Source organism: Aquila chrysaetos, chromosome 16 (assembly GCF_900496995.4).
Source record: "Aquila chrysaetos chrysaetos chromosome 16, bAquChr1.4, whole genome shotgun sequence".
NCBI lineage: Eukaryota > Metazoa > Chordata > Aves > Accipitriformes > Accipitridae > Aquila > Aquila chrysaetos.
Window position 1 is genome coordinate 5277629 of NC_044019.1, and position 24457 is coordinate 5302085.

Sequence of the window (24457 nt, forward strand, 5' to 3'; positions counted from 1 at the left end):
AGGGATGAGCTTTGTGGGAAAAGGGCTCTCCAGTCCCCACAGGGAGAAGGGAAGACGGGTCAGAGGCAGCGACTCCACGTCCCCTGGACAAAGGTGCTCTCTGCAAACAGCCCAGGTCACCTACAGCAGCGTGGGGACTTTGCCATCACCTGGCCCTCCCCCTCCCGACGGCTGTGCAGAGACCAGGAATAACAGACTCACTCCAACAGCTCTGGGGCTGTTTCCACCCCCAACTTGTTCTCCATCGTGAAAAAATGGGCAACTCGTCACCAGGGCTCCAGCAGAGGATGCTGGCAACGTTGTAAGACACTGCTGTTCCCCGGGCAGGAGCCGTTCCATGCACCTCCGCGACTTCCCACGCAGCTTTCCTGCGCTCTCAGGGACCCACCGCCCCGGGGTTGCAAAGGGGGAAGCTCCGGCAGTAGCTGCTGCACCAGTTCCAGTGTCTGGAGGAAGGGAAAGACTGGCTCCTGGTCAACGCAGCTCTGGTGTGCAAAGGGCTTCCGCATCAGCTCCCTCGGGCACTAACTCCGCGTTATGAGGAGCACAGACCTCGACAGAAAAAACAAGTCAGACACACGTACTTCCAGGAGAAAAAAAGTACATCCGAGAGCACATCCAAGTCACGCACCAGCTGCCTGGAGATCCAGCCCACCGGTACAGCCACAGAAACTCACCTTAAAGGATCGGTAACCTCCAGTGGAAGAAGTTGCTCAGATTTCACGAGCAAAGTCTCACCCCCAGCAGGGCATGGGCAGGATGCAGCACTCCCCAGCCCCGGCCCAACGCACCCCAAACACGAGCACAGGAGACACAGCAAGGATTTCAAGTGATTGCCTTTATTCAACTCTCAAAATATTTTATATTCAGACCCTGCCCCGAGCTCTTCTCCTGAGAAAACTCCACAAAAGGGACCCTTCTTCCATGCAGAGTGTTTGAACGAGAGCTTGAGCAGCACCTGGAGCCAAATGAGTTCCCTCTGCCTGTGGCACAGGGGAGCGGAGCACAGAAGCAGCTGTTCCCACCTGGGGGAGCTCATGGCTCTGGAAGGAGCCAGGATCTGGCTATGCAGAGCTCCCGCTTCCAGGAGAGGGCTGGAGAAGAACCAAGTCTTGCACTGCAGCACCGAAAGCCTCAGGGACCGGCTCATCTCGGCTCCACACTCGACTTAGACCTGAAAAGGGGATAAAAAATAGTCCAGCCTGAATGAAGACCGGTTGGACTAGGCATTGCTTCAGATTTCACCTGTGTTAAGGAATTCCCGGCCGTTCCCTCAGCCCGCACTGGGTAGTGATTTTGGCTAGTTCATGCCTGGCCTCAGCCCCATATCCGCAGGATTCATCCAACAGTCTCCAAAGAAAGGAGTCATCACGGACCAGGCTACGCTCGGAGGGCTGGTGCGGTGTGATTGATCTCACTCTACAGACACTCTGCCCTACAGATAATAGCCTGCCCAATTAAAAACCTTACTAATGAAGTTGATCATTCCCACCTGCAAAGCCCAGGTTAGGGACTGGCCACTTCCAGCACAGGCACAGTCAGCTTGAACTGTCCTCTATCACCCAGGACTGGCGAGATCCCACTCATGAAACACCAAACACCTGGCAAGTACCCACAAAGGACACTCACGTGCTCCATGTCACAGCTTCCCCCACGATTCGGGCCCTAAGAAAAGCAAACCCAATCCTTCCACCGGGGACAGGGGCTCATAAGCGCTCGGCCTTTTCCACTAAGTAATTCCTGAAAAAAAACCATAGGCACAGGTAAGTATCTAAAGTTGATGAGTCACTGTACACTAGGAATCAACGCATCAAACCCAGCCCAAGCAAACCCCAGTCTGCAAATCTTCACAGCACCTCTGCTCTCTACGCCCAACATTCATTCACTCTCTTGACCAGGGGGTTTCACTCCTACCCCAGACTTCCCAAAGGTGCAAGGCCAAAACAGACTGTCTTCCAACTGGCCCCTCTCAGAGCAGGGCTGCACCAGCAAAGAGGCCGAGACCAGTTTGAATTTTGTTTTTCCTCCTTTTTCGACCACAAGATCGGTATTCAGATCTGATGGGAAAGGGATCTGGAGGGACAGGCTACAGAGCTCTGACAAAGGCGTTACGTCCTCACCTCGGCTCTATCCGGCAGGCAGGACATCGGCTGAGCGAGCTCCAAAACACCAAGCAACCCTGGAAGACATCGCAACACCCCCCTTAACGTCAGCAGCAGGCTGCAGGCTCACAACTACATGTCACTGACACACCCCACCCAGAAACCACCAGCGCCTTGCAAGAAGAAACGCCCCAATTCCTGAAAATATATAGGAGGGGCGAGTGACAGCAACAGGCAAAAGAGGCCCAGCAGTCAAAGACCTTCCCGTTGCTCTCGCATGTTGTTGGAGACCTGTAGCTATTGCACAGAGCCACAGCTCTTGGATAAACATGCAGATTCACCACTGAGCTCGCCTGGGAAAGTCTGCTACAGCTTCAGAGCGGCAGATGGAGCAAAAGCAGAGTGATCTGCTGGCTTTGGATCGGATCTGATTCCCAGTTCTGCCACTAACCAGGCCCAGTGATGCTGAGGAGAGAAAGTTCCCTTATCCCACCCGTACATGATCTCAACACAGCAGGAAATAAGGGGAGTCTGCAGTTCTTCATGACTGGATCGATACTTGTAACGGGCCCTGCCAGCGGGAAATCCTCCTCTGCAGGGCCTAAGCCCAAGCATGAGCCCTGCAGAGGATCCGCAGCACCTGGAACAAGCACCGCGCTGGCAGTATCTGCTAGCAGAGGGCCAGGAAATACTGCTGCTTGCTGCTCCGGCCAAGGGAGGCTATGAAGGCAATCAAATTCCCAGCGCAAGGGGAGATTCCAGAGCCTGGATCACATGTCTCACCTGCCCAATGCTGCCGAGCTGAGGCTGTCACCAGCCATCCCACACACTGGCATCACCTTCCATGCCAAGATGCTGCTGGGGAAAAATACACTCTTGAGCTTCACGTAGATGACAGAAACAACACAAAAACCGGGATAGCCACCACCTCCTGCCTCTTTGCGCACCAACTTCGACCCCAGAAGCAGGTATTCGGGGTAGCTGCTTCCTTCCAGCGACAGCACCCCCAGGCACCACCTCCACCCACAGCCAGGGCCCACCGACGCCCAGCCCCCCCCGCCCTGGGCCATGTATTTTCCTGAAATGTTGCCGGACAGTTACAGAGACTCAAACTGAGCGGCGACCGTCGAGGAAAAACCCTTCGCTCTCGGCTCCTTTTTGACTGCATCTGCCACACCACCGAGACAGACGCAGCTTCGATAGGGCCGGGCAGGCCCGCAGGGCTCCTCCGCCCAGCAGCCGCCTCTCCCGGAGTGGTTTTTTAATTCAGCCCGCTGCGGAGGTCACTCACCCACGGCGGCGCCGGCATCTTCCCCTCACGCCGGGCCCGGCCTGGGAGGGAGCAAGGCCCTCCCGCGGCCGCGCTGCCCTTCACAGCCCATCGCACCCGCCCCGAAGCGCCGCCGCCGGGGCGCGGAGCCCGCGGGGCACCGATGTGGCGGGGCCGAGCGGCGGAAGAGCCCCGGGGGAGGGCGGATGGCGGCGGATTGTCCCCCCACCTCCGCAGCCCTTCGACCTCCCTCCGCAGCCGCCATCACAGTGAGAGGGGGAAGTGAGCCGGCGGCGGCCTTTTATAGGGCGGCAGCTCGAGCGCTGATTGGCTGCTGCAGCCGGGCCCCTCCCGCAGAGCCTTCTGGGAGTTGTAGTTCGCGCCGCCTACAGCCCCCACCGACTCCGCCATGACACCCCATGACACCCCATGGCACCCCACTCCCCAAAGGATAAACGCACCCCTCTCCTCCGCCAGCAGCAGGGAAGGCTGGGGAAATCCCACCCCCATGCAGCAAGACCACGATTTGCAACCCTCCCACTTGCGCTGGGGGGTGAGCTGCGCTCCCCCATCCCACCTAAATGAATCTCCAGTCTACCCGGCACAAAGACAATTTCTCTCTCCTCTCCCCCCGCAAGGTGCGCGTCAGGGTTTGCTCTTCGAAAAGGTGAAGGCAGCAGCCACGTTTTTCCTGCTCCTTCCTCCCTTTTGGAAGGCAGGGGGGAACACCCCACCCTCAGGGAATGGAAGGTAAGTTTTTGGAAACAAAAATCTATCTGCCAAAACAATACCTCTGTCAGGTTCCTGGCTTACGATCCATAATTGGTGGATAAAATGAGAGCACTTGCCAACTGGTTGGAAGGGAGTGCTGAAATTTCTGCAGGTACTGATGCTGAAGCCACAGCCACTGTGAGAAATCAGGTTGAAAAGCCCGAGACTGCTTCCTGCCCCTGAGCCCTGGAGAAAGTGCAAAAACGGTGAGGGAGAAGAAGAGTTAGTTTTTAATCTGTTCTGAGCAAAATTCACAAATGAAAAAATTCACAGTGCTCAGGAATCGCCCTTTCAAGCTGGTAACCCCACCACAGACGTGCCACATTACCAACAAAATAAGCCCAGCACCTATTTAAAGCAGAAGTAAGTCTGGAAGTGAGCCCCAAACCTTGCGTGACCAACTTCTTCTAAAAACAGCCCTTGTCAAAGTCAGCAGGGACAGGTTAGGTCAGGCCCAGGACAGGTCAAAGCAGCTGGTCCCGTCCTCCATGGATCTTGCAGCTGCTCTGCCAAGTCACAAGGCATTCCCTGGACAGCCTGGATTTTCCTTGGCACAGCGACTCATGCAAGATGAACCTAGAAATCTCCCTGTCAAATCCTAGGGCAGGACAGAAACTGGAAGCTCACTGTAGCAAAAAAAAAACAAAACCAAAAACCAAAAAACACCCCCAAAATTCAAACCTTGGTAAACATCAAGTGTTTGGGAAGAGATTCTTCCAAATGCTCAACGGGGAGAATCCCCAAAGAGCAATACCGAAAACCAATGGATGCTCAGTAGACCTCAGCCCATCATGAGAAGATGGACAGAGATCCAAAGAGAAGCAGAGAAAATCCCACTGCATCTCTGGGATGCTCGACCACAAGGTCAGCAAAGCCCTGATGAAACCTCCCGGTATGGCCTCACATCAGTCTCTTCCATAGCGCAAGATGGGGAGAAAATACTGGAAGAGGCTGCAATTCCCATCACCAGACAGGTGGGAGCAGACAACCTGCAGGGAAGCGCTCTGTGATAAAGTGACAGTAAGGAAAAGGAAGTATGAATTAGTGGTCCAGGTGGGTTGCTGTGCCTGTGGCTCCTCAGGGATCCTATGTGTTGAGGGGACAAGGCAAGCCCTGGCCAGGTAAAGCTCTCAATCTATATCGCCTTAACTGCGTTATCTACTGTTGCTTTCACCCTGGAAATTTTACAGCAGAAGCAGCATGATACCTGAGAAAAAAGGAGTGTGTACCAAGCAGTACCACAAAACCCTTCTTACAAAACTGACTGCACTTGGTAAAACCATTTTGACGGGGAATAACTGCTAAGGAAGAAAAGCATAGTAACTTGGAAAAAAACAAAAGGGATTTTTGACCGAGAATAACTGCTAAGGAAGAAAAGCATAGTAACTTGAAAAAAAAAGGAGATATTTTCTGAAGAAATGCTCTAACCAAGCAAAAAGGTAAAGCAAGCTTTGTCAGAGTGACATTTGCTGAACTAGCTCCATCTATCAGTTTCTAAATGTGGCTGTTGCATTTAAAATTCATACCCTATCCTGCCATTGAATTAATTTCATGTCTAAGCAAATCCCAAGTTAAATCCAGAAACTGGTGTATCCAGTATGCTTTACAAGATGCACCGGGAGATAGCAAGGCTGGAAGGTAAAAATTCCTCTCAGATCTTGTTTAGCAGAAGCTGGGGATTAGCAAGCCAGTAATGAGAAACTGACTATGCAAAGATCAGAGTCAAACATCTTTGTTCCTCAAAAGGGATTCAGAGAAATACCTAAGGGTGTTCGGTACTTCTTGGTGTGCGGGATATGAACCCGTCTCCTGAAACCAGTCCAAGTAACAGGAATTTTCTCTACTCAGGCACATACAGAAAACATCATCGCTAGCCCCCATCAGACCCCTCAGCCCATACAAGGGCCTGCGCTGGTACAGACCCACATTTGCTAAAGAAATGGTTTCAAACTCTTCATCCCATTGGAAGCTGGTCAGAATTTCTCACAGGCCACCCCCAATGCTTACTGTCAAGCTTTTAATTAAACACATGTTAATGGCAACATGCCACCCCGCAGCCTTGCAGCTTATGCTTTGGAAATCACCACTTCATGCCCAACAGGAGAACACCCACGTCTTTCCAGCTCTGCAGTTGGCTAAACATTTTTCAGTCTATGTAACTCAAATGGTAATCTGAGAGTCCCTGCAATTTAACCTAAGTTGGATCATCACATCTTCATCAAGTAACACAGTAAGAACGTTTGAGTTGTTTTTGTAATTACTAGTAAATATTGCATGCTGAAAGGCAGAATACTTAATAATCTCAGTCTCAGATTTTGATGCAAGTTTCAAGAATTACATAATCCCAGTGAACTATGATATCATCTGCCTTGGATTTCTTGCCTTTAGCACATAAAGATAAAAGCAGAATTTACCTTACTACACGGAGTCCTTGTCTTTCATCTTGTGTTACGCTAAATGGTAATTAATCAGGGCTTTTCCTGTAGCTGTCCATGAGAAACAAAATCCCACACTCTGTTTAACTTGGATTCCAAAACACAAACCCTACAAAATCCAGGTGACTGGCTGTTTTGTAGCTCCACATGAAAGTCTCCTCTGTGCTTCAGATGCTGCAATAATGGCTGGGAGCTGAAAATGAACATTAAGATGAGTAAGTGATACACAGAAAAAAGCGCAGAGAGATTAACAGCTCAACAGAACATCAGCTGAGATTCTCACAAACAACCCCAAAAGGCTGGCTCACACATCAAGGGAACGTGGCCCAAAGCCTCACGTCAAGCTCTCTCCTAAAAGGAAATGCGTGAGCTATTTTAAGCTCTGCAGCACCAGTAAGCAGGCTGCAGCAGGTAATCTTTGCTGGCCTCCGTACTCCCAAATTGTTCTCCATGTAAGGGCCCAAGGGTCTGTATACACATAGCTCTCCTAGAAACTAGGGGATTATGATGGATTGGACTAGTCATTACCAACTTTCTTTCCGCCACAAAAACATTTTGCAGAGAGCAAAATGATTTTGCCACAGCGTTATTGTCTGTGTGGGGTGCTGCTCTGTGATAACCTGCTCCACTGTCCTTTACAGATGGACTTAGATGGACATGGCTTATCCATGCATTAGGAAATATTACATAGGACAGCAGTGCTGGCCAGCCTTAGAATAGCAGCATAAATTTATATGGATAAAGTAAGTGTGGCTTCAGGTCACCTCCCATAGCAAATTAGGAGGGCTGCATTATAAAAGCTAAGATTTGGGGGGATATGGAAAGATAGGCCCAAAAGAGGAGAATGAAGGGCATACAGGGTAGCACTGTTGCAGCACAGTAACAGAACAATCTACAAAGCGTTTAACAGCAGAACATTAAAGAACACCCCTTCTTTACATCACCTCTGAAATGCCACTATATTGAACAGGCACTTTTCAAGAAGAGGGGCATCATCTGAGCTGACCAGCTGCATCAGAAGAAAAAAAGCACTCTGCTCTCTTCCACTTCTCTGCTGCCTCTGAAGCACTACCATCACACGCAGGGAACATTCATTTCCTTAAATTCAGAGTAACTGAAGCTTAGGACACTGTTAACAGCCCACAGCACAGTCAGATGCACAGCAGGAGGAAAAAATTCACAGCAGATGAGAACGCAGGGGTCCAGTAGTCCTCCAGTTCTACTTGTTCAGAAATACGCTAACTCCAGTATATGTCACCATTCCCCACATATTCACAGTGCGTTTACCATTGCAGTTGATAAAAAGACCACAGACTGACAATTATATCATAATTATGGACACAAACAAAGGTGTAGTAGAAGTAGGCTTTATGAAAGTATTTAAATTTTGTGGCAAATCTCTGCATCAACATGGGCATGGAGGCAACTAAATGCTTTGCAGTAGCAATTTCAGTTACCAAACTATTCCTTGGATAGACATTTATTACAGGTAGTTTATCTGTTCCTATTTCTCAAAGAGTTTAAGGCACAAAAGCCTGGAAAGGGCTTATAACATGTACATAAGTGCTATTATTTTTGCTTTCACTTCTAATGCAACATAATATTAGCTTAAATATATTGCTTGTCCATCCAGCTTATACAACGTCCAGTAGAAAACTGCTTTCCAGGTTAGCAACAATTTGTTGCACAATATATCGATTAGATTGCTCTGACCCGTTTTTGCTGCAAGATCTTCAGTTTCACCATATTCACTCTGACAGGACAGTGGAAGACGCTATGAAATCTTAACATCTTAATGAAACCATCAAGATGTATCCACAATGAAAAAAAGGCATGATACACAAAATAACGTTTAAACAAGGTTGCTGGTAAAAGTGTTTTAAACTGCTTGACTGATAGGGAATTATTTCCTCATACACAGGTGGAGAAGCAAGCCAAACGTGCGAGAGATCATCAGGTAGAAGGCATCGGTCTGCAGTGGTTTTCTAACGTTCCTTTCTGTCTTTACTCTCCAAAATGCTCTTCAGGTAGTTGCTTAAGAACACCGAGCTATAAACTTGCTAGCTCAAGATCGCAGCTTAGGTTAAACAGAACGTAAGCTTTCATCTACATGGTTCTTTCCTGTGCTCAAGTTACAGCAACCTTACCCAGTCACTAGAAAGCTTTCGAGCCATTTTAGTGGTATCCAACAATGATTTTTTAAAATAACACATTCATGAGAGTTGGATCAAACGACTGAAGACAGTTAAATGGGCAGCAAAACAGAAAGATGGGCAGGAACCAAAATGCAAAGGGTAATTTTACTTAAAAGACCAACATTTTTATTGTACGTTGGAGTAGAGTCTTTCCCCTGTGCCATCTCGTTGAAAGTTTATAAATTACAATTCCCAATAAGTATTAAGAGTTCATTTCAAGACAAAAGGAATAAAACTGTTGCAGTTCTAACTTTCACCATGAATAAAAGTTACCATGATGCTCCTACGATACTCATTCTGTACAGGAAAGGCCACAGTCCTCCTGTACTTTGAGTAACAGACCTGGGTGGAGAAAGGGCCACCCCTCACTACTGCAGGATCCAGGTGCAGCATAACAGTCTGGAGCGCACTGGCGGGCTTGTCACACAGACACAGTGCCTCAGCAACGAGGCTATAACACGGCTGGAATCTCTGACGAGACAGTGTCCAAAGGCTGCCAATGACAGTCCATCAAGGCATCGTAAAGCTCTTCACTCTGTTCCATAAACTGTTTATTTGCTTCATGGACGTCTAACTGAGGCGCCGGATCTAAAGGGGGAAAGACAGACAGACAAATAGGTCACATGCCAAATGTGTTAGGAAAAAACCCACACCCTGTAAACATGTTAGTTTTACTAAAACAAATGTGGGGGGAGTCACAAAACATTCCCAGCACTTGCCCAATCATGAACCTGACTAGATTAGCCCTAATAAATCTTTCTGCAATGGGCTAAGAAGTAACTACATCCAAATATGTCCCTCTTTCCAGTGGTGATTGCCCCCATAGCAGAGTCAACAGAGAGAACGCATACCTGCACCTCGCAGCCCAGTGTAGCCACTTAAACTGCCAAAGAAGGTGGGTTGGCACTAAGGCACCGGACTGCAAAGTGGAGGAGCGGAGGCGCAGGCACACGTTCCGTTCTGCTCCCTCCACTACAGGGTCAGAGTGGATGGCTGGGGACGGTAGCGTCTTACGCTGCTGCAACAAGAGTCACCAGAGCTTGTCTGCCAAAGCCTCGAACATCTCAAAGCATTTCACAGTTAGTAACCAAAGAAGTGCCAGAGACACCCAGTGAATTACGTATGAATATGTCCCTTATTTTACAGTTGGAAGAAACGTTTGTAAAGCATTTTGGAGCTGGAGAGCAACCCAGCAGGTACAATTCTGCTGCTACCAATGCACACTTAACATTTTGCAATAATTGACTCATCATATTCCCCAAACCACTTGTAGGATGTAAAGCTCACCTAACAACACCCACAATCTGAAGCTCAGGTTATCAGAGTAGCACAATCACATAGGTTATTAAGCGACTATCAGAGTGCAAAGCAACTAGCTGACTGAATGGAAAAACTACAAAACACATCAGGAATAAAATGCTTGTAAACATGTTTGGTTTTAGCTACGTCATGTTGTAACACATCACAGAAGAACAGAATTAAGAAAAAGGAATGATACACCGGCAATACATTATTCCATATTTTCAATTTTAACATATTAATTTAATCAATGAGAAAAAGACACCCCAGAGATATTCTAACTATAGTACTTGCGTGTTAGTTTCAGAGAAAGGAAAGCTCTCCTGTAATGCTTTTAAAAGCCATTAAGGGCTTTCTCACTGACATCATTACTGATACCTATGGATCCTGTAAAGGATCCAGCTGCTTTTTACTGTTAGCATGTGATTTTTAAAGTTTTTTAAACAGAAGAATAAGATACACTACATAGTGCATATTCCACTCAAGACAGAAATTTGGAACTGCTAGTATGAAATGATTTTTTCTTGCATCAACAAATGAAAACTGCTTGCATGTATATCTAAAACCCCAATATAGTTTAGTGGCCCATTTCAAGCAATGACTGCTAAAGCAAATATTTTATCAGTGTGTCAACTATTTCTTTTTTAATTAAAAGCACAGTGAAGTATCCTGGGCTCTACATTCCAAGATTTTGCAGCAAAACAGAGTATCTACATTTTTTTGTAGCATACCAGAAAAATACTAAAAAAAGGATAAAAGCTTGAGTACTATAGAAGATTAAAATCTCAATGCTAGTGAAGTCAATTAGTTTCAGTCCTGATAAGGTTCAGACTAGGAAGAGCAACTGTGAAATAAGGATGCAATTGCGCTAGGTGATAGTGACTCCAAAATTTTCTGAGACCTCAGATCTACTCAAAGATAAAGGTACATTATACATTGAAATTAAGGGCCAATTTGAGAAAGACTATCTCTAATCAGTGCAGAACAAATAGACAACTTCCAATATAGAATTCGAGAAACGTACCTTCCAATGCATCCTCACCAACTTCTTCATATGTCTGCAAGGAAAAACAAACCCCTTAGGACAGCAGATACTTATCTTCTCTTTTACGAACATCACCTGTTCATTACTACTGTCGTCTACCAACTTTTATAGCTGACTGATTACAACAGAATTCTTCACACATAAGCCCCATGTTCCACTCCCAACAGACTCCATGGGGGAGATCCCACACTAAACTTCTAACAGAGGCAGCAGTCCTTGAAATTCCTGTGATGAAGTTGGGTGGCTGTCCTGATCTGTTCTACCCTCTAAAATGAGGCTTATGAAGAATCCCAGAAGGCAGTCTTAGCACTGCCTGTCCAACTGCCCATATCAAGAGAACCCTTCTACCTTGACAACTGCATTAAGAGATGCTTTGTGTCCTCCAGACCTTTTTACCCCTCCAGTCCCAGCAATATGCCCCACATAAAGCAACAGTACACACCAGGGTCTGCTGAAGAATTTTGCTTCCTCATCAAGTAGCTATATTAAGACCCCAGAGCTTGAAGAGAAAATGTGCCCATCACCGTTTTATAAGCTATGTCATGTTTCTTTGCTGACAGACCACTGAAGAGCGAGTACATCGCGCTGTCCTACCTGCATTGTGCTCTGCGTGTATCCATACTGGGGATAGCTGTAGCTGTAACTGCCTGTGTTCTGGTCATAGCCCCACTGGGCATAGTAGTTGTGATATTGTTGGTAATATTGGTTATAATTATAGTTGTACATCTGATTGTACTCCATTGGTTTCACACGATTACTTAAAAAAATAAAGCAGGAATAAGTTGCAAATAATGCAGAACAATTATGAAAAAAAGCAGTGAAATAGCTTAAGATACAATATGGTACATAGACAAGGCTTAGTCTAACATGCAAATTCAAGTCTTTAAAATATATTCACTATTTACTGCAGCAGTAGTTATCATTTGCATACATTTGCGGAAAGAAAGAAGTGGTTTACATTTAACGCCCTTTCCTTATTCATATTCATCTTCATTAATAAACATTGCTTTCATCCTTTATGAGTTAATATAGTATCACTTCCTGGCTTTGGGAAGGGAAGAGTTCAGGACTATGAGCCTCAGTTTAGAATAATCCTGAACCATGATCCAGATTCTTGGGTCCCTTTTTCCTTCTGATAAACAGGATGAAGTTAAGTACTCTGCAGCTTCCTGAGACAAGATACTGAGTCTTGCTTTACATGAAGAGTTAAAGATTTAGAGCCTTGCAAAGAAACTGCGGTTTTCTTTAGTAAGAATGGACAAAAACCTCTCCCTTCTGCTACTACTGAACAGAAGCCTAAGCAACAACCCGTTGTCCCCATTCTCACTGAACTGGGTGGTCTTCAAGGCACATAGTTGGAAGAGCTCATGAAGTAAAAAGGACTACAAGTAATTAAAAAAATAAACTTAAGTAGCCTGTGAGCTAACTAAAATTCCCATTCCTTGCCATAAAGTGGCAGCATTCCCAAGGAACTAGGAATCCCACCTGGTTATCAAGATTTGAAATAATGAGATGACAAATATCGTTTGAAAATGAAAATATGTCACACATAAAGCTATGTCTAATGATGAAATTAGTGAGAAGTAGGAAGAGGGAAACATCAATCTTCTCACCACGATACACCCCCTTTTTCTGCTTTTCTCTTCCTTATCCCCCCAAGACTTCTGAGGTCGCTGAAAATCTAAATATTATTCAAATAGGGAGCAATTACTATTATTCGTATTACCCTAGTGCTACGAGCCCCAAGTCAGACCAGGATCTCATTGTATCAGGTTCTGAACAAACACAGAAAAAAAAGTTAATCCCTGCCCCAAAAGACTTATATTTAGTAGACATTATAATAGAATTAGCAAGGTAATTGAGCTTTGCTATCCAGAAATCAATAAGCAGATTTAGACTATTTCAGTTTAATGCAAAGGAACATATACTTTAAAAATAATCATATTTAAATACAGTGTGTGTACATGTGTGTGTATTTAATAATGTATACAATTAAAAACAGTGCAAAATGCTTAGTCTTGATCTAATGTTACAATTTTTTTTAATTCCTGTGCATTCTGATACTCTAGCTACTTTACTATATTTGTGGGTATTCCTTCACTTTGTGATGGAAACATCCAGGAAATGTATCCAAACCACTAAAAGACATTTAAAAATACACGTGATTTCACATCAAGGTCCTCTTATACAAACATCTGGCTGCTCTTATACTCACGCTTTTGGTATAGCCACACTCAAGCGTACAGGTTTAGAGCCCAACCCCACAGCTCCTTGACACTCTGTCAGCGCTCTTTTCTGTTCCAGTTCATCCGTGAATTTCACGAACCCGTAACCTCTACAGAGATACAGAATAACTCATATAAAACAAAAACAAAAAAGCTGTGCCACTTTTAAAAAAATATTTACAGTGAAGTCAAAATTCGTTTTAAAAAACAGAGCAAATGAAACACTTTGGCTAGGGCTGTCCCTGCTTTTAGTAGAGATTAAATGATTCCGCCTGCCAGCTGCTTTTGCAAAATGCTTGAAACTGTACGTCCAAGCTTCGGCAGTACTTTCAAGGGCTGGACTAAAGTAAAGTAATTCTTGTGCCAGTGGATTCTGGGGAATTGGAAGTGAGCTGACACAAGACATGTTGAAATGCAGGAACAGACAGTAGCAAAGCCTCAAATCTATACTGGGAGGATACAGATAATCTAAACAGTTGCAAGTCAGCACAGGATTGACAAGACATAGGTATTGTTTATATCTAAAGCTGCCCCACTGTGAAGGAAAACATTGCTTTTCTGTAGGATCAACTGAGATACACTTTCCAATCAAGTCCTTTTTTCAACAGGAAAATATTCAAATAGGCTTTCTGTCATTCCTAACAATGGCACAGCCCCATCAGCATTCTCAACAGTGGACCTGAAAACAAGCTCTTAACATCAAGTTGCTAAAACTTGGTCTGATAGCACAACTTGAACAAGGATAGCACACAGCCAGCAACCCCTCGACTCTGTAGCAATCCTTCACTGCAGTGCTAGCAGTACTATATGTCAGCCAGACAGAAAATATTAACTCCCCTCCAACCCCAAAGGTCCTTTGTGTGGGATTCTGATGCTGTAGTGAGTCAGAAGCAATGCAACAGCATCCAGGACGGCAGTGCCAGGATCCCAAGATGGGATGGGCCGCCTCACGCAGCAGAAAGATCAAAGACTTAGGTGTGGGAGGGAAAGAGGTATCCATCTAGGTGAAGGAAGGAGTTTGGGAGGGAAAGGGCTTGTCTACCTGGGGAAAAGAACAAGCCGTAAGCAAGGGTGTAAATTTACGGCATATCTATTCTGTGGAAACTCTTAACACCAAGTAACATGCTATTTTGAAAGCAGCATCACCTAGTATTCATAGTAGGTCCACACTGGAAGCTATTACAGAGCATTTCGTGCTCCATAAAATGCGGTATCTTGCATAGCAAGCTATACGCACAAGTCCAAATATGTATCTTCATACATATATGCATGTATGTATGTGTACTCCTCACATACAGGAGACCAAACCTAAGCTCAGGCTTATTTATATACAAACTGGATAATTAAGCAAGAGCAAAACTCTACATCAGTACACATTCTGTTTAACTTGCCCTCTGTGAAAGGACTGTGGCAAATTAAACCAGTGCAAGTCAACTTTTAAGTCAGTTTAAGGTGTTCGCACACCAAAGTGTGTAAGTTTCTAAGCTGCTGCAAAGGCTCCTGCAGCATTTCGGATGGGACCAGGAATGGTTAAGTGAAACGGGGAATATTGGCCGTTCCAAAATAGAGATGGACAGAAAAAGAGTTGGATGTAGTGCAGCAAGGAAGCCAGTGATTCTTCCAACTTTTCCAGACACTTAGTTTTTTCGTACCAATGGCTAAACCAGATTTTAGTACAGAAGAAAATCCACTAAGAAATCATTTCTTTGTGGCCAGGACCTCCCTGGCAGACATTCTGTCTTGTCCCTGCAGTTAGGAGAAGCCCCCAGCCTGCACCCTCAGCAGAAAGCAAAGAAGCAGGCACAGCACTATGGCATCAGGCTGCAAGCTCCCCTCTTGCCTGGACAAGAGGTGCTGGGAGGAGGCCTTCCTGATCTACCAGCCCTGGCTGGAAGGGCCAGCGCTTCACTAGGCACATCTGCAAGCCCCAAGTTCCTCTCTCGCATCACACTAACACTTGCAGTTGCCTCAGCTTTGAGTAACTGCACAAGTCACAACAAAGCCCCTGGCAGCAACACCCTGGCACTGCTAGGGGAGATAGCTGTGCTCTTCCCAGCAATAGGTCTTTAAATCCCTGCTCCTTCCTCCCTTCCCAAGCTGCCACAGATTCTCCTCCCCTAAGGTCTGCACTTACGAACAGGTCCCAAAGCCCAGCTAATGGCCCAACCTGCATCACCCAACACCCATTTTGTAGGCAAAGACTGAAGCAGGTGCAGCAAAAGAAGAACTGCTAGGTTTACACCTCTGAGGAGGAGGAGGCACCCGGAGCCCACCCCGGCAATATTGGTCTCAGGTGAGGTGGCAGTAACAGCATGAGTGCTTAACAGCCAGAGAGTGAGTGAGCAGCTCTGCAAGAGGTTCAGGTTGCACATGAAGAAGAACTTCATTACTAGGGAGGTAGTGCAACTCTGGAACAGGCTGCCCAGACAGGTTGTATTATCTCCATCCTGGAACATTGTCCAGGCTACACAATTCATGGCTGACCTGATCTAGCATTGGCAGCAGTCCTGCTAAGAGTGGGAAGCTGGACCAGAGACCTCCAGAGGTTCCTTCAAACCAACACATCTAAGACTGAGAAACCTTCTGTGAGAAAGAGGGGAGATCTACAGCCATAGTCTAAGTTGTATCACAACATTCTCATAGGTATTACATCAGAATATTGTATTTCATTGAAGCCATGTTCCGTTTTGAAAACAAGGGTGCTCACCAACTGGTCCCTCTTCTAGGAAAATACAGTTTAATTTTCTGCTATTTAGAAGAAGTTTTAATAACATTAAGAAATCTGACTTTTTGACATCTGTTTCTGGCAAGACATTTCCAGTAAGGATGAACAAGGCGGCTACTAAGTACCTGACAATGAATCATAGCTTTGTTTGCCCTACCCTGTTTGAAACACAAACCTGTAAAGCTTTCACAGAAATATACACTCGATAGCCTAAAGACTGTAAAAGCACAATTCCATCTTGAGAGTTCAGGAGGACAGTGTTTCAAGATTACTTAGACATTTTTCAGTGTTTTCAGAAGTGCAATAACATACTGCCAATACACAAAGGGCATCACACTGACAGAGGAGTGACAATACACTGTGGTGACTATCAAAACCCAAGCATGCTGTAGACTGAATGTCCGAGAACATTGTATTTTAAGGTTACTAAAATCTAAGCTGATAGAACTATTCCTTTTCCCTTGCTGCATTATATCTTTCCTGTTGCTGCATGTGAAGTGAAAGAAAAGAATGAATAAAAGATTACTTACTTGGATACTCCTGCCTGGTCCAAAACAACTTTTCCACCTCTACATGATGGATAAACTTTAACAAAAAATTCATATAACATGCCATCATCCACATCAGGAGTCAGGTCTCCCACAAAAAGTGAATATTCTGGACTAAAGAAATCAAAAGAAAACTTCTTAAGCACAATCATAAAAAAAAAAGAGGCATGCTGAGTGACAGTTAACATTTAGCCTAAACATTTGACTTCAGAGAAAAGCGATATTAAAAGACTATTTAACGGATACTTTAAAGTGTCGCCAGTTAAGTTGCTTAGGTGACTAAAATTTTTATTGACGCTGCTTTTTCAAGTTAATTCAAGCAGCACAACCAATCTACTCAATACTGCTTTTTATTTCAAGATAATTTCATTGCTTATTTCTCACAGGATATCTCTGGATTTCTAACATGGCAAGAAAACATTAATGTCTCATTTATAGATTTGCTATTTCCAGTCATTGATCTTAAATTATAATATAAGAATTAAGATACTTTGATACTACAAAGTTTAAATACCTTAAAAAGACACTCATGACAAATATGCTGTGCCACACAAAAGGCAAAGCATAAAACTGACAGGCAGTATAAGTCACCCTCCCTCTGCTAAAAACTGGCAATGATGAACTTGTGGGTTTACATATATTGAATACTCTTTGCAAGGCAATTGATAAAGAGACATTAAGCAGGCAAAACTAATATTTAAATATTGAGCATTTACCTGTTATCGGGCTGTTTTCCATATGTTGCATAATTCAATTTAAATCGCTTTGCCTGAAAGAAGGCAAAAATGAATCCATACATTCAAATGTTCTCATGTGAATCCAAACAATTAGGAAAAAATACAATAAGCTGATTTGACACAACTTTCTTAATGCTGACAGATGTTCAATGCCATCAGGCCAGCCAGTTAAGGTATCAAGGACAACATTTTTATTTGACATCAGTACAGCTATACTAATGAAAAGCAGCAAAGAACCTGCACTGAGAAGTTTGGCCTATCTTTATTTCAACAGTTTATACAGCTAGCGAGAGACAGGTGAACCTTACATAGCACCAAATTTTTGTATCTTTAAGGAAGACAGGAAAGCAGAGGTACCAACGACAAATATTAAATAACTTTCAATTTTAAGGTCTTAAAATGAAATGACAGCACAGACCACTGGACATTTGCGATTTACATGAATACTGGCAGACCAGAATCAGCCATACAGGAAAATGGAATCAACCCCCAAGTCTGGAAGTATGGCTAAATACTTCGCTCAAGATGTTGTGCTCATTTAGTAAGATCCAAAATTAAGGGTTTTTTTTAAGAATTACCTGTCATTGGACACTAAAGGTCTCCCTAAACTGCACCTGATTTTATTTTTTAAACAAGTTTCCCAGGAGCCTAGATTTGTGCCAACTGGCACATCTGGAACTCCCCACCCCTATCCGGTAGGGTTCAACAACTTGTACCCAACTCACGTTTAAGTCTAGCCCAAGATCTAAGGAGCAGCTGATCTTCTGCCTCAAAATCCCAAGGGTCTCAATCCCATGGGCATTCTTATATGGTGCTTAGCACACAATAACCCAAGCAGGTTCACTACAGAGTGCAATGGTAACTGCTATTTTCTTCTGAAACATGTCTGACAGGAAGAAGCACAGGGTTGCACTCCTTTACAAGAACACTGGTGTCTGAACTCACCCAGAGAGTGTAAGACCTAAGCTGGATCCCCTCTCAGCTTGAGGGGCTTCGAAACCATTTTTCTATCTCCCAACAGGCTTCCAAAGCAGATATCTGTCTGCACTACACAGTGGCATAGCAAGAATTCAAGGGGAGTTTGGCCAAAGAAAGCAAGCCTACTGTGAATCCATAACATAGAGATCAGGACATTTGTTTAGTATAGTGGAGAGCCTAGTGTGCTCCTGCACCTTGTATGATGTATTTTCTTGCCTCAGAGACAGCGTAAATAATTCTTGGGAAATAGAGCAAAGACTTAACTCTAGGCTATAATCATGTTCCTTGCATGCTTGCATTCACTGGTGCACAGTGGTACACAACTCTTTCTGTGGACCATTTACAAGCTAGTACAAAATTTAGATTGCACTTTGAAGCACCTTCACCTTTTTTTTGGATCTCACTCTTCATAGAAATATTTTGGGTTTAAAATCAATGAAAGACCAAGAGTACTTCCATTTAAATGGGAACTGGGGACACTAATTCTGTAAAAGAGAGACAGCAACAGCACTGTGGCTCTCTGTTATTCCTTTGGCTGATTCAGTATTTAAAAATAAATAAAAGTGAGCCACACTCAGTTTTGTGTAAACAAGAGAGAAAGTATCTAAATGCAAGAGATGAGCTGGACAGCTGCCTGCTGAGTGCACTGATTTAGGCTGCCTACATCGGATCTCGTGTCTGACATCTGTAAATCTCTCCATGTGTTATGTAAATCATCCCTCTACACAATACCACATTTCAAATTAAACCGTGGATAAAGACAGGTATTCCCGAAATCAAACTTCAATTATTATATTACTCCTTGCAAGAGCTGCTCTCTTTCTCTCTCTAGTGACTACAGAAGGCATCTAGTAAGATTAGCTTCCCTTACTCATGGGCTCTGATTTGCATATTAAACAGGACAGGTGAAACAGATACCTCCAGGCCTCTCATCTACCCCTTTTAATGGGGGACACCATCCTCTCAGGAAGGCTGACCAAATAGTTCAACCTGAACTTCCAGGTTTCCTACTCAGGGTGTTAACTACACTGAAATAGGCATCAATTTACCTTACTACATCACACCGTAATTGAGGTGATTCTAGAGCTGCTTTATGAACCAGTCATCCTAGCTACTGCAGCCAACTTCTGTGGGTACAACAGACAGCTGTGTCAGCCGTCCCATTTTAATCTACTAAACATTCGAGTCAACATCCTAAAATTAGCCTCTATGACTATTTCTCCTCTTCTTCCTAACTACCTAGCTTTTATGTATCCAAGATATTTGTTATGTATTGCAATTATACAATGGTCTAGCTCTTTCTCCACTGTAAATAGGTTTGAATAACTTTTGTTTGCTAAGGGCCAAGAACAATGGAAGGCTTAAAAATTATGTTCCTCTGGCAAATCAAAGTTACTCAAAACTCAGTGTGAACTTGCAAGTTCATCTTGTACATATGTATCAACATACACACTGTAACAAATTAATATGGAACTACAAACGGAGAGAGACAGAAGGACGGAGGTAGGTATACTCAATCTATTTTTCCCTTGTTCTTCTCTGGTTTCTCATTAGTCCAACTTTGGTAACAGTAGACAGGGTCAGAAATGAAAAAACACATCACAACATTTCTATACCTGGATTTTATCCAGACATTCACATAGAAATCAGTGGGTTTTTTCAACAATTTTATGAGCAAGAACACTAATAGTTTTATGTTCATTATTTTAAAGAAAAGAAGAATCCCAGTTTGCCAACTATGGAATTGGCCTGTAATCACTCAAAATACAGATTCTACACTATCTATTCCTTCCCAGTTTTGGTTCTCAACTGGCTGCTTTCATTTACTTACCGGTGTAGCACCAGGAAGCGGTTTTCCATTGATTTTGTGTAAACATTTCTCTGCAGTAGCTAGATCTGCAAATTCTACAAAGCAATAGCCTGCTGGAATTCTGAACATATGACATAGGAGAGGAGAGAGAAAGACTTCAGTTCAAAACACATTTGAGGAGGAATATTATATTTTTAGATAACTGGTAGGAAATTTGCTATAGTTGCAATACTTAAAACAATTTCTTTTTCAGAGTATAAACATTAGCTACCAAAAAGAAGCTAGCAAAGTAATCTTGCATCTCAAGGAAAGCGATAGCCCCTACTTACCAGTAAGTCACGTCAACATAAGCACATAGAAAATAGTTTTGCTCACAATTAGTTTACTTCCTACTTTCATTGACTATAAATTTTCCCACCCAAGTTTAAACAATTGAAAACTGAAATTACAACATTTACAAGAATATGAAACTACTTTATTCTTTTTACAGTCACTCATTTTATTCCAAATGAACTCCAAAGGTTCTCATATTGCTCTTTCTAAGTCAGACTTCCCACCTCTGCCAGCATCACGTAGCTGCACTAGTGCAACAATTAACACAGACTAGTCACTGAAGCCTTCAGCCCGGGAGGTGTAGTTCCCAGAGGGACTGTATGGCATACATATGCTGCTCTGAATGACTGCTGAAGCACTGCAGGATGAGGGCCAAACATGAGGTTTGTTGATGGTGAGGTCGAAGAGCCAGCAATTGTCCTCTCCATTGCTATCATCAATATACCCATATTGTTGGCAGCAATGGTGAAAAGCTCAAAGGGAAAATCACTCTAATCTGGACAGGACCACAGCGATGCCATACAGAAGGCAAACGGTTCAATCCAAATGCACTGGTAGAACAAACTGAAAACAAGCATAAACAGTTACCCTGTCAACCTGTTTCGAATGATTTTTACACTCAGTACAAGCTCTCCCATGGTGGCAAAGGCTCTTGAAACAAAGTTTTCATCCATGTATGGCTCCAGCTATAAAAGCAAAAAAAAAGAGTCAGACCAGGGCATCTACAAAAAGGAGAATATATGTGTCAATGTCACCCTAAGCAGTTAAAACATTATTGAGAAGTATTTTACCCTTACACTTCAAAAAGAAGACTCATTTAAGAGGGTCGATGCCACTCAAAACCAGCAGGCATGCATGAACCAGGCTCAACAGTCTGCAAAGTGGAACCCAAGAGACAGCATGAATTTCAGAGAACAGGGAGCTTTCACAGAAGGACAAAAGCCACTCAGAAACATACAGCAACAAACTGAGCGTTCACTACACGGAGCAGGGGATAAGGAGATTGCAGGCTCTTCTCTGTATGCAAACAGAGGTTGGGCCAGCGCTATCAGTACCCAGTCGCGGCACAGCCCGGGGTGCTATGACGAACGGGCGGCATGCGTCAGGTAACACAGCCCCCATGGAGCTGGGGTAGGGGTTTGCAGAGCCATGTCTACCTTGCATAACTGTGGAGATATGCAGGGCAGCACTTGGAGGGGAGACCTCTAATCGCGTCCCGCAGTAGGTCTGCACTTTGTACTGCACGTGGGTGCACTGACCGTGTTTATGTCGTAGGTGAGAGGGTGGCACTGTGCATGTCAGAGTGCGCGTGAAGTGCAGGGCAGTGCTGCTGTGTGAGTGAACACGCTGGAGGGCAGGTGTCTGTATGGTGTAAGTGACTGAAAAGTATGAAATGGCACTGCAATTTGGACTAAATATATGATGGACTGAGGGAAGAGGATGCCTCTCTGTGTAGCAGAAAGTGGAGGAGGGAACTAACTGAAATTAAAGTTTTGTGCAATACACATACTGATAGGGAGCACTACATGTGACAAGTAACACGGGGCCAGGGTGTGTCGGAAATATATAGAGCTCCATATATATAAGTATATGTACCTGTGTGATTAAGACAGATGGCCTTGTGGTAACTGACAGCCCTCGAGTGTGTTCGTATGTCTGTCAGGTACCAGGTGGCTCCACCACTTGTGTGTGTGACAGAATGTGCAGACTTGTGCAGTATCTGATAATGGGTGACCATATTGCACTCACGTGTGCAAAAGGTGGCAGATGCCCTGCAGAGGTGGGAGTGTGGAGCAGAAAGGACTCTGTTACATGTGCCAGAAGCAGCAGGTAGCACTACTCTGTACAGACATGCCACACAGAGGGTGATCCTATGGTGCGTGTGTACAGGAAAGCTGGACTCATAAAGGCTGTATATTTACATGTGTGTTTCAAAGAGCCACGGCCTGCTTGTGAGAAAGGTGACTGAAAAAGAACATGGCCTTATGGTGGAGAGGTGGTAGATGAACCTTTATGTGAGTAAAAGAAAGAGACAGCAGACTCCACGGAGTCTGCTTGCATGAGTGGCAGGCAGTGGAAGAATCCCTGATGTGTCAGTGTATGCACGCAATGCAATGGCAAACTTGGTGTGCGTGAGTGTGTGTTTAAGAGAGAAGCACCCAGTGGGATCCTCAGTGATGTGCTGGGTTGTATGTACACACACAGATGAGACAGACTGAGGAATAGCACAGGGTGCATGTGTGTGTGCAAGCAGGACTATGCAATATGCTGGTGTGAGTCTGTAAGAAAGGGGCTGGAGAAAGATGTGCGTGCAAGTAACAAGCAAGATGGAAATTGTGATACGCTGGTATAACTGCATATACGTATCTGTACATATATACAGGTGTATGCAAGCATGTGGCAGGCAGCAAGAACACTACAATACAGCGGTGGGATTGCCTATGTGACCGTGTAAAAGTGGCAGACAGTGCAGACTACAATACAACATGAGCACATACATACAGGCATGTGTGGGTAGCAAAGCACTACAATACGCTGGGTGTGAGTACACGTACGTGAGCGTGTATGAAAGTATGTGTGTGTGTGTACAGCAGCAAGTGGTGAGGGTGCACAAGTATGAGGGTGTATGCAGTGTGTGTGAAGGGCAGACAACAAGGAGCACTGTGGGGTGCGTATTGCTGTGTGAGTGTGCCCATGGCGTGCATGTGAGCAGGCAGCAAGAGACACCCTGGGGTGAAGAAGCATCTGTGAGCGTGCTGCCAGGTGCACATGCAGGCAGGAATGAGGGAAATACTGGGGTGCGTAAGTGCTTACGAGTGTGCATGCATGTAGGGGAGTGCAAATTCTTATAAGCATGTGAGTATACCCACAGGTGTGCATGTGTGTGGGGCAGGTAGTGAGGGATACTCTTGGATAGGTGCATACAAGCATGCGAGTGCAAGTAAGCACAAATGCCTACAAGTGTGAGCACAAGCAAATGGGCCTAGCAGCACAAGCATGAGTGCAAGCATGTGAGTGTGTAAGTGCCTTAGAGCATATGCCCACAAGCGCATAAGTGCCTACAAGCACATGAGTATATAAGCCAGCATATAAAACCTAGAAGCATGCAAGCATACAGGCTTGTGAGTATGTGAGTGAGTGTGTAAGTGCCTAATGGAGCATGAGCACAGAAGTGTGAGAACATGTCAGTGTCCATGAGCGTGCCTGCCCACCAGCGTGAGCGCAGGCAGCACGGGACACTGGTGTAAGTGCCACGAGTGTGCCTGTGACCCTGGCCGTGGGCAGGCAACAAGGGTCGCTCTGGGTGTGTGTGTCTAATGTGTCTGCGAGCGTGCAACAGCTCAGAAAGGTGCCTGCCGGGCTGGGGTTAGCATCTCTGAGCGTGTGTTTGTGTGTCAGCCCGTGTGAGTGTGCGTGTCAGCCTGTGCGAGCCTGCCAGCGTGCACAGGAGAGAGTGTGCGTCAGAGTGTCAGTCAGTTCGGGAGTTTATGCGTGTGTCAGAGTGTGTGAGGGTCCGTGAGGCTGTGTCAGCGCGTGAGGGTGTCGGGGCGAGGGTGTCAGTCCGTCAGTCAGTCAGTGTGAGGGTGTCAGTCGGCGCGAGGGTGTCAGTCGGTCAGTGCGCCCCAGCCCGCGGCCGCCCCGGGGCCGGCCGCCCCGGCCGCTGCCCTCCCACCTCCCGCCGGCCAGGCCGCCCCGCTGCCCGCCTCACAAAGCCCCGCGCGGGTCCCGGCCGGACACTCACGTCCCCCATCCACAGGCTGGCGGCCATGCTGCTCCCGCAGGCCCCGGGGCGGGTTCAGCGGGGCCGCGACTTTCGCCTACCCGGCTCGGCTCGGCTCGGCCCCGCCGCCGCCGGCGCCGCCTCACGCCGAGCCCGCGGCCCGCTCCGCCGCCGCGCTGCCCCGCCGCCTCCTCCGCGGCGCCCGGCGGGCGGAGAGAGCGGCGCCCCCGCCGCCACGGGCGCCCCGGCCCGCGGCAGCGCCC

At 45.5% G+C, this 24457-nt stretch overlaps 1 protein-coding gene and 4 non-coding genes across 10 annotated transcripts; all 5 read right to left on the minus strand.

Annotated features, from left to right (window-relative positions):
* Nucleotides 1-818: 818 nt before the first annotated feature.
* LOC115351846 (tRNA selenocysteine 1 associated protein 1) lies at nucleotides 819-24393 on the minus strand. 6 transcript variants are annotated; one of them, XM_030039207.1, is made up of 15 exons: nucleotides 24216-24393; nucleotides 21062-21159; nucleotides 20162-20261; nucleotides 17332-17384; nucleotides 16598-16729; nucleotides 13333-13452; nucleotides 11712-11874; nucleotides 11097-11130; nucleotides 7523-9361; nucleotides 6558-6771; nucleotides 4164-4329; nucleotides 2886-2960; nucleotides 2121-2179; nucleotides 1630-1740; nucleotides 819-1174 (listed from the first exon to the last, which is right to left on the minus strand). In XM_030039207.1, exons 1-9 carry the CDS (start codon nucleotides 24240-24242, stop codon nucleotides 9225-9227), a joined length of 864 nt encoding a protein of 287 aa, XP_029895067.1. In that variant the 5' UTR covers nucleotides 24243-24393; the 3' UTR covers nucleotides 819-1174; nucleotides 1630-1740; nucleotides 2121-2179; nucleotides 2886-2960; nucleotides 4164-4329; nucleotides 6558-6771; nucleotides 7523-9224. The 6 variants fall into 6 exon arrangements, with proteins under 6 accessions (XP_029895067.1, XP_040985106.1, XP_040985108.1 ...); XM_041129172.1 differs by having other exon boundaries at nucleotides 4532-6771; XM_041129174.1 differs by adding an exon at nucleotides 21271-21347 and having other exon boundaries at nucleotides 4164-6771.
* LOC115352253 lies at nucleotides 1310-1380 on the minus strand. The gene has a single exon (XR_003927054.1). It is a non-coding gene; the product is annotated as a small nucleolar RNA SNORD99 (small nucleolar RNA).
* On the minus strand, nucleotides 1965-2082 carry LOC115352244. Its single transcript, XR_003927045.1, has one exon. It is a non-coding gene; the product is annotated as a small nucleolar RNA SNORA61 (small nucleolar RNA).
* Nucleotides 2307-2437, minus strand: LOC115352242. Its single transcript, XR_003927043.1, has one exon. It is a non-coding gene; the product is annotated as a small nucleolar RNA SNORA44 (small nucleolar RNA).
* On the minus strand, nucleotides 3169-3313 carry LOC115352238. Its single transcript, XR_003927039.1, has one exon. It is a non-coding gene; the product is annotated as a small nucleolar RNA SNORA16B/SNORA16A family (small nucleolar RNA).
* Nucleotides 24394-24457: the final 64 nt, after the last annotated feature.